This window comes from Phocoena sinus, chromosome 15, assembly GCF_008692025.1.
Source record: "Phocoena sinus isolate mPhoSin1 chromosome 15, mPhoSin1.pri, whole genome shotgun sequence".
Classification (NCBI taxonomy): Eukaryota; Metazoa; Chordata; class Mammalia; order Artiodactyla; family Phocoenidae; genus Phocoena; species Phocoena sinus.
This window is the reverse complement of record NC_045777.1, coordinates 36221426-36240907: the sequence shown is the minus strand read 5'-3', so window position 1 is coordinate 36240907 and position 19482 is coordinate 36221426. Positions and strand designations below refer to the sequence as shown.

Sequence of the window (19482 nt, the reverse complement as noted above, 5' to 3'; positions counted from 1 at the left end):
TCTGAGATAAATAATCAAAGAATGTAACTTGGGATTTTTTAAAAATAAATTTTTCATATGTCCTGACTCCCCAAATAAGGGCAGAGGCATGTCTAACTCCTTTCTTGTGTGTTTAATGATAAGTAACACCGTACCATAAGCTAGGTACTGGCCTGAGTCCGTGCATGACAACCTCGTTACTGTCAGTCATCATGTGTAGCAAGGATTAGAGTCTGACCCATTGACCACATGAGAAGACTGAGTCCTTAAAGATTAAAATAACTTGGTCACAGCTACTTAGCTAATAAATATCAGTGATCACAGGTCAACCTGTCCTTTGTTGACCCCAATACCTTACGAATTTCTAGTAGGAGAGAATTTCACAAATATCTTGGGCGAAGACCGGGATCAGACTTAACCAGAATTATTTCAAACAATATTTAGACAGTAAGAAGATAGGGTTTTACTCCAAATAAGATAAGACCCCATACACAACAAGACAGTATTTTCTGAAGCTCTGAAGTGTGGGAATCAAATGACAAGGTAAATTTTTGCATCTCACTACTATAATAAACCACATACATTTACTAAAAAAGACCACTTTGATATCATGAGCCGTGAAGAGGATAAAAGAAACTAAAAATGTAACTTTACTTTCCTTACAATAAAATCAACACCGAATAATGTTAGATAAAACTCCTAGAATGTGTACAATGTGAACTGACAATTTTTCAGAATGTCAATATAGTCAGAACAAGATCCCCTTCCCATTTTACTATGATATGAATTTGTTGACCTATAGGTCATTTTTATTTTAAAATTCAGTGTGTTGATGATTATGTACTCTTATTCTAGGAATGAAATCTCAAATTCCAACTACGAAATTGCCTAATTGCACTAAACACTTATTTTTAGGAAAATCATCTTATTTGCCTGTGCTCTGTTTTGTGATTTTATCAGGATATAATCATTTCATCACTGTGATTAATTCTTTCTTTTGAAGACTCATATGTAGATGCATTGAGCATGTAAATATTATACCTATAATACCTATAAACATTCTGATATTTCATGGGGCAGTGGGTGGGGGAAGATAGAGTAACAACACTTAGTACAAAATGCTCAATATTAGAGGCCCACGTACTGTGTCTTATAATGAAAACAAAATGTACAATGAAATTATTTTGTTACCTTTTTGTTGTTTTCATGTTCAAGGTCATCTGAAGCCTAAATTAGAGAAAGATAAAAATAATTTACCTCTCCAAAGGGCAAAATTCCAAATTTACTAGCCATACATATGTAGATATTTAAATAAATTCATGTACACTTGTTATTCTATTTATTTGTTAAGATGGGAAATTACTGGTAACATAAAGGCATAGATAAAGTGAGAACTGAGAAGATATCATGGCATAGCTCTCTTTCACATCATAAAAGCTCATCTTAATGCTTATCTCCCTTCTTTGTTGATAGTCTTTGCCTATTTTGATGCTTCCTTATGGTAATTTAGTACATGATTTAGTGATGGGGCTTGGGAAATAATCGATGTGGCCACCTCCTCTGGTATGTAAAGGGTCACTCTTCAGCTATTCAACACTCATGTCTTGTGTTGATAAAGGCAGCATAAAGGTAAGCACTGAGTCTTAGTAGGCATCTATTAGTCTGAAAGTAGCTGCAACTCTCTGTATTGGAGAAGGTAGGGGTAATGGCAGTATTCCCTTGGCTTTGTTCGGCAGACAAATTTGCTTCCATTTTCTTAGCACCCAAGGCATACACCTACCCGCATCTTCATCCTCTGTCTTAATGATCAAGTATCGCTGCTCCCATCAAAGACCACACCCTCACATCACCATAATCCCACGCACGTCCAGGAATTCATTTATCACTCCAGATTCATTCATCCTAAAAATAATACTCCCTGGACTCCTCGGGTTCCCTTTAGCCACCAGCTCCCCTTTATAGCAAAACTGCCCAAAAGTGTAGTGTCTCCTCACTCACATCTATCTGCTACAGGGGTCCCAACCTCCGCACTGAGACTCCTTTTTTCAAGGTCGCCAATGACTTCTAGGCCAATGACTCTTGCATCTTCTTACTCAATCACTCAGTAGTATTAAAAAAATCAACCACTTTGCCAGGGGATAGCAGGTGGGGGAAATGAGATGTTGATCAAAGGGTACAAACTTCCAGTTATAAAAGGAATACGTTCCGGGGCGCTCACGTACAGCATGGTGACTACAGTTAGGAAGACTGTATTGTATACTCAAAAGGTGCTAAGAGAGCAGATCTCAAATGTTCTCAGTGCGTGCGCACACACACACACACACACACACACACACACACACACATCACTACCCCCCACACAAAGGTAATTATGTGAGGCTACACTGCCCCGTTTCTTTAAACTTTTTCAGTAGCTTCACATTTCACTTAAATTAACATTTGAGTTTCTCACCATGCCCCCCGTCACATCCTTCATCCTCCAGTTCCCACCTGCCTGTCTAATCTCATCTTGTTTCACTCGACCTCTCACTCAACCCACTCTGTTCACCCTGCCTTTGTTGTTGCTACTGCTGTGGTCCCTCTCTGGGCAAAGCAACACCTCTATTCCTGTGCATGGCCAGTTCCTCTTTATCCTTTGGGTTCTCATTTCCTTGTTTTATTCTCTCCGCCTCTTTTTTTCCATCTGAGCACTCACTCTTAGTTTTGTAATAGCACCTATCACAAATTGTAATCATATAAATGACGGTTTACTTGTTTGTTGTCTGTTTCCCACGCCCTTCCAATAAACTCCCATCAGCCTACCAGCTCCATGAGGGCAGAAGCCAAGTGTGTTTTGACCCTTCTGGGTTGTTATGGCCTAGAAAGTGCCTGGCACATAGTGGGTACACAGTTACTATTTTTTTGGCTGAATGGTTGGATGGATGGAAATATTTTTAGGCTTATTCTACATTAAGAGGGAGATGAGATATCAACGAGTAGGACTGGTTTTCTAATGAGGGCTTGCTGGGGTGATCGGGGTCATTTTCCTGATGATTTGAATAGGTTAACCTTTGCTGCTGGGGTGCTGCTGTTTTCTCCCTGATCACCTATAATAATGCAATGAATGAAAACATCTGAAGGACATGGGCCGAAGAGGTAGGGGTCAGCACTGGGCATGACTAATGAGTCACTTAAATGTCCTTTCTAACTTAGTATTGTGCATGCCTCGGGTTCGGGTGTTGATTGTGGCCACCCAACTGAGAAGGGGAATTACAGCCTACTTATTCTCCTGTGGCTCTCACATTTCTGAAATGCTATAACTTACAGCTGCTACCTCTTGCAAGTCACGAAAGGAAAGGGAACCAAGACTCTGACCTTCTTAACACTATTGGCAATAGCTTCCTTGTGACCCAAGTCGTCTGCAGAAAGTTCATTTCCATATTTATATTCAGGGTGAGCTTCTTCCTCTTGCTCAGCTGTGTGAAAGACAAAAGGAAAATCCATGAAGCCAACTTACCACCAAGGGGTCAGGCCTCCTCCATAATCTTGGGTAAAATATAAGCAGTTCTAGAGAGGAAGGAAGCTAAACGAAAATGGGAACATTTAAATAAGCAATTTTTTTTCAGATAAAACTCTCACTAAATTCTTACCTACTCAAGGTCAAGGAACATATCTTGTTACTTCTCCTGCATCTAGCATGACTTTTTAAATTGAGTATAGCTGATTTACATTGTGTTAGTTTCAGGTGTATAGCAAAATGATTCGTTTCATATATATATATATATTTTTTTTTTCTGATTATTTTCCATTATAGGTTATTACGAGATATCAGATATTGTTCTTGTGTTACACAGTAAATCATTGTTAGCATGGTTTTTACATGATTGGTGCTTAACAAATTTTTCTTAAGTGAATGATTACTTCCTTTCCAGTATACTAACCTTAAAAATTAAAGCCTCAAACACCTCAGGAAGAACTGTGACTCATAACAGGGTATTTTGATCCTCTATGACACCCAGAGGAAAAAAAAAAAGATACAAGAGAAGGAAAGTACATTTTATAATTCTGAAAAAGAGTCAAAAATGTCCACTTGAATTTTTTTTTTTTTTTTTTTTTTTTTTTTTTTAAACATCTTTATTGGGGTATAATTGCTTTACAATGGTGTGTTAGTTTCTGATTCACAACAAAGTGAATCAGCTATACATATACATATGTTCCCATATGTCTTCCCTCTTGCGTCTCCCTCCCTCCCACTCTCCCCTTCCCACCCTTCCAGGCTGTCACAAAGCACCGAGCTAATATCCCTGTGCCTTGCGGCTGCTTCCCCCCAGCTATCTACCTTACTACGTTTGTTAGTGTGTATATGTCCATGACTCTCTCTCGCCCTGTCAAAACTCACCCTTCCCCCTCCCCATATCCTTAAGTCTGTTCTCCAGTAGGTCTGCGTCTTTATTCCTATCTTACCCCTAGGTTCTTCATGACATTTTTTTCCCTTAAATTCCATATATATGTGTTAGCATACGGTATTTGTCTTTTTCTTTCTGACTTACTTCACTCTGTATGACAGATTCTAGGTCTATCCATCTCATTACAAATAGCTCAATTTCATTTCTTTTTAAGGCTGAGTAATATTCCATTGTGTATATGTGCCACATCTTCTTTATCCATTCATCCGATGATGGGCGCTTAGGTTGTTTCCATGTCCTGGCTATTGTAAATAGAGCTGCAATGAACATTTTGGTACATGACTCTCTTTGAATTTTGGTTTTCTCAGGGTATATGCCAAGTAGTGGGATTGCTGGGTCATATGGTAATTCTATTTGTAGTTTTTTAAGGAACCTCCATACTGTTCTCCACAGTGGCTGAACCAATTCACATTCCCACCAGCAGTGCAAGAGTGTCCCCTTTTCTCCACACCCTCTCCAGCATTTATTGTTTCTTGATTTTTTGATGATGGCCATTCTGACTGGTGTGAGATGATATCTCATTGTAGTTTTGATTTGCATTTCTCTAATGATTAATGATGTTGAGCATTCTTTCATGTGTTTGTTGGCATTCTGTATATCTTCTTTGGAGAAATGTCTATTTAGGTCTTCTGCCCATTTTTGGATGGGGTTGTTTGTATTTTTGTTATTGAGCTGCATGAGCTGCTTGTAAATTTTGGAGATTAATCCTTTGTCAGTTGCTTCATTTGCAAATGTTTTCTCCCATTCTGAGGGTTGTCTTTTGGTCTTGGTTATGGTTTCCTTTGCTGTGCAAAAGCTTTGAAGTTTCATTAGGTCCCATTTGTTTATTTTTGTTTTTATTTCCATTACTCTAGGAGGTGGGTCAGAAAGGATCTTGCTGTGATTTATGTCATAGAGTGTTCTTCCTATGTTTTCTTCTAAGAGTTTGATAGTTTCTGGCCTTACATTTAGGTCTTTAATCCATTTTGAGCTTATTTTTGTGTATGGTGTTAGGGAGTGATCTAATCTCATACTTTTACATGTACCTGTCCAGTTTTCCCAGCACCATTTATTGAAGAGGCTGTCCTTTCTCCACTGTACATTCCTGCCTCCTTTATCAAAGATAAGGTGTCCATATGTGCGTGGGTTTATCTCTGGGCTTTCTATCCTGTTCCACTGATCTATCTTTCTGTTTTTGTGCCAGTACCATACTGTCTTGATTACTGTTGCTTTGTAATATAGTCTGAAGTCAGGGAGCCTTATTCCTCCAGCTCCTTTTTTCGTTCTAAAGATTGCTTTGGCTATTCGGGGTCTTTTGTGTTTCCATACAAATTGCAAAATTTTTTGTTCTAGTTCTGTGAAAAATGCCAGTGGTAGTTTGATAGGGATTGCATTGAATCTGTAGATTGCTTTGGGTAGTAGAGTCATTTTCACAATGTTGATTCTTCCCATCCAAGAACATGGTATATCTCTCCATCTATTTGTATCATCTTTAATTTCTTTCATCAGTGTCTTATAATTTTCTGCATACAGGTCTTTCGTATCCTTAGGTAGGTTTATTCCTAGATATTTTATTCTTTTTGTTGCAATGGTAAATGGGAGTGTTTTCTTGATTTCACTTTCAGATTTTTCATCATTAGTATATAGGAATGCCAGAGATTTCTGTGCATTAATTTTGTATCCTGCTACTTTACCAAATTCATTGATTAGCTCTAGTAGTTTTCTGGTAGCATCTTTAGGATTCTCTATGTATAGTATCATGTCATCTGCAAACAGTGACAGCTTTACTTCTTCTTTTCCAATTTGGATTCCTTTTATTTCCTTTTCTTCTCTGATTGCTGTGGCTAAAACTTCCAAAACTATGTTGAATAAGAGTGTCCACTTGAATTTTATGGGCATAATAACTTGTGGCCGGGAGTGGTGTGATATAAAAAAGATAGAGCTTGTGGTGGGAATGTGAATTGGTTCAGCCACTGTGGAGAACAGTATGGAGGTTCCTTAAAAAACTACAAATAGAATTACCATATGACCCAGCAATCCCACTACTTGGCATATACCCTGAGAAAACCAAAATTCAAAGAGAGTCATGTACCAAAATGTTCATTGCAGCTCTATTTACAATAGCCAGGACATGGAAACAACCTAAGCGCCCATCATCGGATGAATGGATAAAGAAGATGTGGCACATATACACAATGGAATATTACTCAGCCTTAAAAAGAAATGAAATTGAGCTATTTGTAATGAGATGGATAGACCTAGAATCTGTCATACAGAGTGAAGTAAGTCAGAAAGAAAAAGACAAATACCGTATGCTAACACATATATATGGAATTTAAGGGAAAAAAATGTCATGAAGAACCTAGGGGTAAGATAGGAATAAAGACGCAGACCTACTGGAGAACGGACTTAAGGATATGGGGAGGGGGAAGGGTGAGTTTTGACAGGGCGAGAGAGAGTCATGGACATATACACACTAACAAACGTAGTAAGGTAGATAGCTGGGGGGAAGCAGCCACAAGGCACAGGGATATTAGCTCGGTGCTTTGTGACAGCCTGGAAGGGTGGGATGGGGAGAGTGGGAGGGAGGGAGACGCAAGAGGGAAGACATATGGGAACATATGTATATGTATAGCTGATTCACTTTGTTGTAAATCAGAAACTAACACACCATTGTAAAGCAATTATACCCCAATAAAGATGTTTAAAAAAAAAAAAAAAAAAAAAAAAAAGATAGAGCTTGGAAGGACTTTCTGCTCTCCTAAAGCATTTGCCAAATCTGGCTGCGGTTTAAAAGACTCTGAAATCATTCATTGGGCTCATGGTGGGAAGGGAGCAGGAAGTGGGTGCTAAGTCAAGCTGGTGACCCAGGAGCCTGGCCTAGCTATATAGGGAGGCACAGATGCCATCACCCGGCCCACCAGTCCAGGAAATTATAAGAACCCTGGTATCCACCCAAGGCTGTAGGAAAATTAGGCACATGCTGGTGTGAGATCTGTATTCCCATGATGCCCATCCTGCAGGGGCTCCCAGGAATTTGCCTAAAATCTAGCCAGAATCAGGAGACACCCACAGGCCACAGGACAAGGCCGACACAAATCCACACTGTCACTATACTGGGCATGAGGGACCTTGACTATTAAAAAAAAAAAAAAAAGAAAATATTTCTGAGGGAGGTGAACAGACCCATAAGAATTAGACATTTTTTGTTTTAAGTGTGTTTCAAAGGTGGAAAGGAGAATTCAAGAACAGGAGTAAATGAAAAACTTTCACCGATTCTAAGGTGCATTTTTTCCCCGCATTGTAATATATCTAATATGGCAATGTATCCTTTAATCGATGTCATTTTACGATTCACTGGAAGCAGTTTTCTTTCTTAGTCAATAAAATAGTAGTGCCTTTCAACTGACGGTGTCTTAAATTCAGAATTTTAGATTGCTTTTTGCACAGTGCTATTCCAGGGAAGGGATAAAGGGAAGGGAAACGAGTCAGACACCCTCCTCTTCCGGAACTGATATTCTGATGAGGGGGTATTCTGGAGGCAGATGATTCTTTTTTTAAGTAGGTCATATAGGCCTTGGGCAAGAAAAAAGGACTTGAGAAGCTGAAAGAGGTCTTAAAAGAATCTAGTCCAGTGTCTTCATTTAAAGGAAATAGATTCACAAATATGATTTGAATTGTCTGAGGTCACAGAGTTAGAATATGAACCTAGATTTCTCAGGCTTCTAGCCCAACGCTGTTAATGTGACACTGGGTTTTCATGACCTACAGTCTGTAACCAAGATTTTGAAACCTCCCACCATCACTACTGAATTTCAATTTTATATCTAGTCTAACCTGCTTAGCCAGATATAAACTACTTGAATTTCCAGGGGTATACCCCATAGAAGGGGGAGAGACTTAGTAACTGTTTTAAAAGGGTTGTATGACTAAAGGTTAGCATCTCCTGAGTGTGTATGTATGCATAGACACACCCACAACCACACACAATGTTGCTATTCTCCACTGTTTGTCTGAATCTACATCCAGCCTAATGACTGGGCACACACTTCCACTGACTGAGAGCCTTTTCTATTTTCTACAGCCTCCAGGCAGGACTGCCCTCTTGAACTATGCTTGGTTTCCTCTTGCCTGCTGTGTTGAAGTATTTAAATGAGAGACTCTAGTCATTCAGGTATAGTAGGATCATACTGTGATAGCAGGGTAATTACAGCCAACTGGCTGACCAGAGCTGAAGTCAAGTATGACTGAGGAAACGTGAGACTCACATATGTAACTGGTATAGCAGAAACCTCTATAGCCTTAGAGAGAAATTCAGGTGCATATGAACCCATATATTTCTGTTAGAACAATCAAAATTTTATCTCAAACATTTTGGAATAACATGGGAATCACTAGAGGCAAATTTATTTTGTCTATAGGAATAATTAGCATTTGCATAAAAGTTGGGAAAGTACCCTTAAGGACAGTAAGTGGAATCCTGCTGACCCCTCATTTTAGATTAATGTGTGTGTGTTCAGGAAACTTCACATTTGTGACTCGCATCATTTATATATTTTTTCCTTTTTATAAAGAAAAATATTTTACCAATGATTTTGCATATTTATGTTCGCTTTATATTCCTATACATTAGAAGGACAATATTGTAAGGTACAGAAGGTCTTGACCCTGGAGTCAAGGCAATTCTGGGATTGAATCTTAGTAGCATTGCTCACCAGCTGTGGGATTGCATGTAACATATGTTACCACTCTAAGCTTCAGTTTCCTCATCTGAAAAATTAGTATAATAATACTTATTTCTTTGGCTGCATAAAGATTAGATGAGGAATTGATGTAAAGTACCTAATCTACAGTTGGTACAAAAATCATAGTTATTATTATTATGATTTTTCTTAATGTATTCCATTATTCTTCAGTTTGTTTTACTGGATTAGAGTATCTAGTAACACCTTACATGTGTATGATTATCATCTATGAAACTTAACCTAAGTTAAGGGACAGTTTTTATATAATACTCAGACTTTCAAATTTTAGAAGTGTTTTATTGATCTTTTGAAATACTGGGTTGGCCAAATTTCCATAGGATGTGATGGAAAAACCTGAACGAACTTCTTGGCCAACTCAGTATATTCCTTTCAAGATTTTATTCTTAAATCTTGTTTGGGTTTATTATTTGCGAAAACTGTGAAATAATATAACAAGCAATGTGGCAGACTGTACTTTCCAAAGACAGCTGCAGTAATATCAGCTTCCCACTGATTCTTCTACAACGTGATCTTGCCTCTCACCCACCCCTTGGAATGTGGGTGGGCCCTAACTAAGACTGCTTGGATGAATAAAATATAGAGGAAGTGATGATGTGCCAGTTCCAAGCACAGCTCTTAAACAGTTTAGCAGTTTCTGTTTTCTGCCTGTTGGAGCACTGGCTCTCAGGACGCTCTGTCAAGGATCTTGGCCACCATGCTGTGAAAAGCCCAAGCCACTTGGGGAGGCCACATGGGGGTGCTTGTGTCAGCTGAGCTCCCAAAAGCCAGCCAGCATCAACCGTCAGCCACGAGTGAGCCATCTCGAGACACCCGGCCCAGTGGAACCTTCAGATGACTCTAGCCCCCGATGTCATCTGCCGGCAACCGCATGAGAAACCAAAGGGAGAGCCCTCGACCTGAGCCCAGGTGACCCACAGAACTAGGAGGGATAATAATAAAGTGTTTTGGGGTGGTTTGTTACACAGTAATAGATAACCACAACAGGCATTGATTAAATACTGCCAGGTATCTCTGGCCTCCCAGACCCTCCCTGACGTATAAAACATATGGAAGTAAGTCATGTTCTCAGGCAACATAAATCATTCATAAAGTCTCTTCCATAGTCAGGAGTCTTTATTAAGGGGTTGTGAATACGATTCGTTGATTCTCACAGCTTTTAGGTTTTTACCTATAATGTCAAACTTTCCTAAAATCTACTCTTCTATTTCAGATGTTTATATGAAAAACAGAGTTTCTACAAATGTTTCTAAATTACTTAGCCCCAAGGCACTATCTAAATTCAAGGCACTAACCAATAGACACTCAATGCATGTCCAAACTATTCTGTTAATCAACTCTCACGTCATTTTGTTAATCAATTCTCATGATACATAATGAACAAATAGTTTTCTAAAAACATTCCAAACCTTTCAAATGACCCATGTAAAACCAAAGATTATGGTAGTGGCTATATGGCCAAAGTAAAAATAGAAGCTAATAACAAATATTAAAATATTTTGAGCAAGGCTGCCTTTGCAAAAAATATCTACCTGTAAATACAGATATAGGCAATTCTGGTGAGCTGGTTATTTGAAGGAATTTGAACTTGAAAGTTTAATTCTGGCTTTGAGTTTCTAGTTCACTATAAGTGCACACAAACCAAGCATTTACTGAGGGTCTCTATCCAGGTTCCTTCCCTTTTAACTCGCCTTACTGCTGTCATCAGTAACAGCACTGATGTTCAGGTTTTGTTTATGGGAAAGAACTGCAGAAATGTTCTTTTTATTCCAAGCCCGGCCTTCTACAGCAAGTGCTTCAAGGATTCTCTGGCTGTGAGTTTCTGCTGAATAGCTGAATGCACAACAGGAAAGGAGATGACTAAGCTACTAAAATCTAGTGTGCAGGTAAATTCTAAGCCATACTATTTGGAAAAATACCCCAAAATAACAAAAGATTAAGGTTGGTACATGTACCTGACTATTAGGAATTAGAATGTTGTGTTATATAAAAGGGCCCACTGAGACAAATTCATGTTTTTCTTATTTTAAAAAGTATTTTTTTGTGATGTGTAAATTTAAAACATCCAACTCACCACTTTCTATTTCCTCTTCATTATCATCCTCTAAGATGCTCACTGGGGCAGCGGATTCTCCTGCTTCCATCATACTTTTCAAAGCTTCAAGCTGTTCTGTTATTAAAAATAAACAAGAAGGAGATGGAGACAGGTGTTGGATCACTTATAAAATAGGTTTGAAGATCAACATGGAGAAGGAAATGAAAAGGGAAGGGAAACCTATTGTCGAGGCTCCTGAGGCTCAGTCACGGCCACTGTCTCCCCAATCCTGGTGGCCTTGAGTGCTTAAGGCAAGTACAACAACCCTATTATCTATACACACTGAGCCACTATTGGAACATGAGGGAAATGCCCCATATCCTGGTCACCAGGTTGAGAAGTCACAGCTCAGTCCCTGTGAAGGATTTAAAGCTTGATAACAAAAGCCCAGAATTTGGAGCATCTGGCACAGAGCAAGGTTTATGGACTGTTATGGTGAAGTGACAGAATAGAGACTGAAAAAGCTTCAAGAAAAAATATTTTTCGATTATTAGTTGTGAACACATATAAAAGATGTCTAACAGCCAGCATTAAGAACATTGTTGGGGGGCTTCTCTGGTGGCACCACCGTTAAGAATCTGCCTGCCAATGCAGGGGACACAGGTTTGAGCCCTGGTCCGGGAAGATCCCACATGCCGTGGAGCAGCTAGGCCCATGCGCCACAACTACTGAGCCCGCGTGCTGCAACTACTGAAGCCCACACACCTAGAGCCTGTGCTCCTTGACAAGAGAAGCCACCGCAATGAGAAGCCCACGCACTGCAATGAAGAATAGCCCCTGCTCGCCGCAACTAGAGAAAGCCCGAGTGCAACACCGAAGACCCAATGCAGCCAAAAAAAAAAAGAATATCGCTGGGAAACAGGCACTCTTCATATATTATAGTGAGGGTATAAACTGGTACAACTTTTCTGAAAGTCAGTATAACAAGATACATATGATATAAAATGTGTACATGCTTTGGCCAACCAACTCTAATTGTACCAAGGAGAAGGCTGCATGAATGTACAAAATGAACAGCCAAACATGTTTACCATTGTTGTTCTCATAGCAGTGAAAATCCATCAACTTGGATCTGTTTAAATTACACTATGTGCCACATAATAAATTCTGTATAGTGTTTCATACACTAGAATCAAAAAAAATTTTATACATAAGAATTAAAATTAGTACGTAAATTTATATCCTACTGGATATGAGTATACTTCATTGGTTGAATTAAAAATGACTAAAAATCAGTATATTTAACATGATCCCAGTTTTGTTAAAAATGCATGTATATGTTAAAAGTGTACGTGTGTACATGTGTCTCTAATACATGTATATGTGTGTAAAATATATAATTTAGTGCTATTTTATTATATTTTTCTTTGCTGTTTTCATTTTTCTATAGCATTATTGCTTTTGCAATAAAAATAAACTGGAGCTAAAATAGTTAAAAATTTTAAATTTAGAATAACCAAGGGGAAAGCCACAATGCAATCATACCGATATTTGATGCTATTCATTCACTGAACTAAGAGATTTGTTGGAAGAAAATATTTTCAAAGAAAATGTTCTGGGAAAACACAGTGGGGGCAATGTCTAGATAAAATCATCTCCCCCCACCCCCCGACCACACACACATTCACACTCGTGTATTACCTAGGATCCCTAGATATGTATATATCACAGGGAAAAGTGCAAAGGGAAGCTTTTAAAGAAGGCTTTAGAGTGTATAAAATGATAAAGTGCTAGTTCCTTATATCTGACAAATTCTAAAATGCTTCTTTTGCTTTCTTCTCATCTTTCCTTGGGACTCCTCCAAATTCTGATCTATGAATATATGAATATGTTTTCCCACTGCAGGAAGGGGTTGATGTGGAACCTAAACTTGAATAACAATGTGGCAACTTTGCTCTGCACAGTATATAGAACATCACCACTAGACCTGCTTTCCCCCCAATCCGTGGTGTTAAAGTATATTTCATTCTAGATAGTTGAATTGTCTCAACATGCAAGATACGTACACTTCTGCCATAGATGAGCGTATTTGACTTACTTTTTTCAACCTCAGGTTTCAGCCGTTTATTTTTGATGAGTATTTTTCTTTTGAGGTCATTTGGGGATGGCAAAGGTCTGCCTGGTTCCAGCTAGAGACAAAGAGGAAAGGCTGAATTCACGACAGGGTTGTACTTCTCCCTTCTCATTCCCAGCCCAGAATGAGCAGAAGGCCAACCAACATCCACTAGATGGCAGTCTGCACAGTTTTACACTTTCATTCTGCAACCCAAACTAGCCTGAGCTTTGCCTTACACTAAGGCAGCAAATTTGGCCTCCACAGGGTCTCTAGAGCTTTGTGGAGCTACTCCACCTTCCCCAGGGAGTGGGGTCTGACCTACAGTGGCCTTGGGGGAAGGGGTCCAGCTCAACCCCAGACCTTGCCCCCTTTAGGTACCTGGTAAAGTACAAGAGGTGATGGGGTCAGCTAGGGTCAGAGGTGCCCTCCCAGGCAAAGTCAAGAGGCTCCTGAGCCCCCCCAAGTGTTGGGCTGTACAGTAAGCTGGTCTGCTCAGTAGGGTGATCCATCTTCAATGCTTGGGATTGTGGCTTTGTGGGTTCAATAAGAGAATTAAGAAGGAAGTGGTCCTAATTATTGAAATCTGACCTCTACTATGGTTTCATTGGCTTGGATTAATGTCTGCAAAAGGGATGTTCCTTTATTTGATTACTTCTGATCCACAGAACTGTGTTGTATCCAGTCATCCATTCCCCATCCCCCCACCATCCATCTATATATCCACCTACCCTTCCACGTATCCACTCATTTTCCAAACTAATTTTTATACTATTTGTACATGCAAGGCACTGTGCCTTCCTATGTCAGTCCTGACTCAAATGAAACCCTCTGCCGAAATTCTGCTCCTTTTGGGAAGCCTGCTGTAACCAGTACAGTCCAAGTGATCTCTTCTGCACCTGGATATTGGCAATAAATATTCACCACACTAAAGGCCATCTGTTTTAGTTACGGTTTTACATTTGTATCCTGTGCCCTCCTTCCAGGACTGAAAGTTCTGTAGTTCAGATCTTAATCTCATTTATATTGCCTATACTTCCCATAATCTCTCATGTATGTGCACATCACAAAGAATGCAGAGATCGTTCCGTAAAAGCCAGCACCTTAGTCTAACAAAGAAAATAAAACAAACAAAGGGCCTAGGTAAAAAATAAAATAAAATAAAGCAGGCATGTTTCTTAGTTTAGGTTCCCTTAGAATCAGTCTGAGACAAAGAGGAAAGTACCAGTAATTTATCTGGGGGGCAGCTTCAGGGAACTCCAGCAGAGGAGTAGGAAAGTGAGAAAAAGAAGACAGGCAGCCATGAAGGGTGTGCTATCAGGCAAGTTGTCACTGTGGATGGGAGCATGATCCCACTGGGGAACTTCGGGGGGACAGTGGGGACCATGTGTCCGGAGTCATCCCGCCTGAGGAATGAGGGAACACGGGGTGGGGGTTGGTAATTCTCTGGTACTTCTGGCCTGACTTTCCTGTGTGCACAGAGCTCCAGGGACCAGAGTGTCCCCCCAGCAGCAGCTGCAGGTGCTGGCGGTGGAGATCAGGCCAGTGTGCAGGGAAGCAGGAAGCACTGCCAGGATGTGGACGGGGCCCCTGCAGCCAAACTTCAGCAGGCTGAAAATATCCTCCTATATCTTTTTTCAGTTCCCAAAGATGTACTTCTGCAAAACTCACTGTTAAACTACCTGATGTGTTCCCAGGTAGCACGGAGCACCTTCCCCCTTTAGTCATGGCGATGTTCTATTGCTGGTTTGGGCTACCGTGTTTGGGCCTATCAGCTTCTCATCAACAGTGGGGCAAAATATTTCACTACTGTAGAGTGTTTCATACTTTCTTTCACTCCAGTAGCTTTCTTGTTACTCCCAACATCTTGGGAGAGTGGATCTTAACCACTTGGGGGTTATGGATCCTGGTAAAAATCTGATGAACTCTCTGGAATGACTGTATACAAAACAGCAAACTGTATGCAGTTAGAATGAGTTCACAGACCCCACAAAGCCTATCTATGGGGAACAGGTTAAAAATTCTTTGTTTGATGAAGGAATTAGTAGGTGTAAAAGTGAAGCTCGAAATCGTGCATATAACATTGCCCAAGAGTTTATTTTGGACTTAGGAGCTTGAACTTCCGGCTTCTGTGACTTGATCCAGGGAACTTCCCATAGCAACAGGCTCCCATGGGTGCTGAACCCTGGCTGCACATTTGATTTACCTGGAGAGCACTTAAAAAACACTAGGATCTGGCTGAACTCGAATCAATTTCAGAATCTCTGAGTGGGGCTGTGGCAGAGGTATGTTTCACGGTTCCCCCAGGTGATTCTAACCTGTCACTGAACTTGACAATGATCACCAACTCTAGACTCCTGGCCAGTGTGCACTTTGTGAAATTTTAGGACAGAGGTCTCAGAAGCCATAGAGACCCCATGATCTTCTGAATAAAACTGAGCCAGATGTTTACTTTGTGCCTCTCTCTACACACCCCTCTGAAGCACAATGGAAGCTTCCCATACCAACGAATTGAAATACACATGAAGATCTTTAACATTAGTCCTCCAGAACTACTTGGCCCTTCAGAAATGAATTTCAAAACAAATCCATTCATGTTAGAAATATGGTTTGCTAAAAATACATACTGGATGTGATTCAAGGGCTTGTTTCAACAGGAGATCTCCAAATAGATCTTCGCAATATTTGGACATCTTGTACTGTTGATATTTGCTAGAGGGAAAGAACCGACATTTGTAAATTCCAACATCCATTAACTGTCCAGAATAAGAATAAGAAACATCCATTCCTAGCGATTAAAAACTCCCACTCTGCAAAATGTTTGAGTGTCCTCTTGATGCTAATGGGTTAACTGGTGTAGTTTAAAAAGAAGTCGATTCTTCCCCCAAACTAAGAGTTGGTAAGCAGAGTAAAATGTGTCTTTCAAGTTCATCAAGTCTGACTACAAACATACTGCCAAGTCTTCCAACCCAATGGAACACTGAGCACGGTGTCCTGCTCTCTGACCTTTTGTTTAGAGGAAGCATTTCTAAAACACATTAACATGACATTTTTTTTTTTTTTTCTTTTTTGGAAGTGTTGAGAGGTAGTGGTTTGCGTTTCTTCTCTCTTTTTTTTTCCCCATAAGACTATGTGTACTTACCACTTCACAAAAGAAACTATTCGGTTATTTAAAAAGATGTAGAGCAGGGGTGGGGAATGGGGATTAGAAAACAACACTTAGAGACTTGGAGTAGAATGAATCATTATACCTGCAGTGATTTTCAAAGGAGAGAATTACAGGATATTCAGATGTGACAAATGCAGTTTCCTTGATGGCTTGAATAACATCCTTGAAAGATAAAGAGTGTTAATGAGAGAGGAGAGAAAAAAAATTAAGTTACCTGAAACCAATTGGAGACTATTAATTTGAGCTTTTCAGAAAGTCATTTTTGGCAATTAAGACCTGGAGAACCCATTTACTGCTACAGACTGAGTCCCCTGTGGTTAGACCCAGGCACAGTTCATGGTTAATGACACTTTTTTTCAAAGCTACTTTTACTTCTCCAAAATTAGGGTGCTAGTAACTGACAAGACATTTCACCTAAATGGCAGTGCAGTTCCTTGCTTGATAATCTGCCAAGATGGGTTCAGAGCTCACCTTTCTCACTGAGGAGCAGGTGAGATTTCTGCACAGAGATTTTCACAGCAGACCCCTCTCCTTCCCCTCTCGCCTTGAGGAGAAATGTGTTGGTAAAAACCTCAGGCCTGTTAGAAGCTTTTATTGACTTTCCTCTGCCTTTTGGCACCAGAGTTGGGTTACATTTCATTAATTCAATGAAGACTCCTGTGAATTGATGTGACATTTGCAATATCCCTTGTTTTGTATCACCCTGGTAGTTAACCATGGGGCAAGTCCCATCATTCTGTTAGTTGGGAAAATATTTGACAATAGCTATCTAGGGAAGTCCATTGGAAAGAATAATGGCCTAGGCTAGACAATCTTGGAGTATTTTACTGAGCGTTCTTATGGCTCAGGTGGTCCTTTAGCTATTCTTGCTTGAAGTTTCTTCTCAGGCAAAAATGCCTTGAGTCACTTCCCAAGTGACCTTGATTATCCACTTGAGTTGACCTAGAATTACTCCTTTAGGAGAATCTTGGCTCTGCCCATGGTTTCTTCTTTGCTCACCTCCAAGCTGAGACGGAAAAACTTCCTTTTGAGCTTCAGCTTCCCTATTAGGCTCCTTAATTCTATGAAAAAAGATGTCAACCCTTGCTGTCAGTTTGGTGACTATGCAAACTCATGGCTTCCCACTTGAACATACTCTTGGTACTTCTCAGGAAATGTAATCTTGAATTGATTGATGTTCAAAACTCACCAACATCTTGGCTAAGAGAAGTGATATGCATGGAGGGTCACGGGTCTAGGGTCTAGCTGTCTGTTTTTAAAAACACTCCCAGTGGGACTTCACTGGTGGCAGAGTGGTTAAGAATCTGCCTGCCAATGCAGGAGACACAGATTCAATCCCTGGTCCAGGAAGATCCCACATGCCACAGAGCAGCTACGCCCATGCACCACAACTACTGAGCCTGTGCTCTAGAGCCTGTGAGCCACAACTACTGAAGCCCACGTGCCTAGAGCTTGTGCTCCGCAACAAGAGAAGCCACTGCAATGAGAAGCCTGTGCACTGCAACAAAGAGTAGCCCCCACTCGCTGCAACTAGAGAAAGCCTGCACGTAGCAACGAAGACCCAATGCAGCCAAAAATAAGTAAATAAAATAAATAAATCTATTAAAAAAACAAAACAAAACAACCCCAGTGATTTTCCACATGTTGGCAGAGTTGAGAACCATTGATCCAGAGGCTGAAATAACTCTCCTGAGTTATATGAAACTGACAGAGGTTGACGTACTTGACATATTGTCCAACCACAGAATTTCATTTTTTCACTTGTCTTTTGGCAGGACATCACTGGAGCATATTGAGGAACTTGCTAAGAAACCAACCTTCAAATTGTACATAGAGATCACCAAAAGGCCATGACTGAAATCCAATTTATAAGAGTGTAGATTACATTCTGTGAGGATCTTATGGGGGGGCGACTTCTATCTGGTGTCAGTACTGCGGAATAACTGTGCTTCTCTGGACTAACTACTCTGTGTGTATTTTACAAATCCTGTGAATTATCATGTTTCTTTCCTTGCACTGAATTCAAAAAAGTCTGGAGCCCAATTTGTGGTATGGCTTGAAAGTTTATAGGATTTCTTGACAAGCATTCATAAAACTCTAATCTCACTATCTTACTTTCTTACCCATATAGGCACTATTTATAATCTATTTTATTTCCTGTATTCTATTTATCTTTTTATTCCACTTTGAAAGTCCTTCAGAAAAAATGCAAAGTAAGTAAGCACAAAAATAGATAATAAAATGAAAGACTGTTTTTAAAGTAAGTGGAACAAGGGAGGTTCTGCCAGAGAAATCTCATTATATGGCACCGTCACCATTTGAAAGCAGAAAAAGTAGCATGAAGGAAATATTAAGTAGAGAAAACATTTTTCTTGACTTTCTCTGAAAAACTGGAAGAACAGAATATAAAGGTAAGATGCTTGAGAAGATGAATAATTTGTTTTCTCCACTCTGTCTCTGTTTCCACAATAGTTTGGAAAAGGCAATGGTGAGGTAATTTTAAAACTTACCTTGGAACCCTCCTACACTGTGGTTGGGAATGTAAATTGGTGCAGTCACTATGGAAAACAGTATGGAGTTCCCTTAAAAAGCTAAAAATAGAGCTACCATATTATCCAGCAATATCACTCCTGGGTATATATCCAGAAAAAATTCTAATTCAAAAAGATACATACACCCCAATGTTTATAGCAGCACTATTAACAATAACCAAGACATGGAAGCAACCTAAATGTCCATCGACAGAGAAATGGATAAAAAAGATGTGGTACATATATACACAATGGAATACTACTCAGCCATAAAAAAGAATGAAATCACACCACTTGCAGCAACATGGATGGACCTAGAGATTATCATACTGAATGAAGTAGGTCAGAAAGAGCAAGACAAATACCATATGATATCACTTATATGTGGAATCTAAAATATGACACAAATGAACTTATTTATGAAACAGTTTTTCTATGTCTGTGAGTCTGTTTCTAACAGTTACCAAA

General features: G+C 39.7%; 1 protein-coding gene across 1 annotated transcript in view; it reads right to left on the bottom strand.

Moving 5' to 3' along the window:
- The window catches only part of PLCB4 (phospholipase C beta 4), a 273741-nt gene that overhangs the window by 67500 nt on the left and 186759 nt on the right, over positions 1–19482 (bottom strand). The window contains exons 14-19 of the mRNA XM_032607078.1: positions 16566–16645; positions 15942–16026; positions 13300–13390; positions 11241–11336; positions 3334–3434; positions 1171–1206 (exon numbers count right to left, since the gene is read on the bottom strand). Of these exons, the coding sequence (XP_032462969.1) occupies positions 1171–1206; positions 3334–3434; positions 11241–11336; positions 13300–13390; positions 15942–16026; positions 16566–16645 (489 nt within the window). The remainder of the gene's footprint in view (positions 1–1170; positions 1207–3333; positions 3435–11240; positions 11337–13299; positions 13391–15941; positions 16027–16565; positions 16646–19482) is intronic.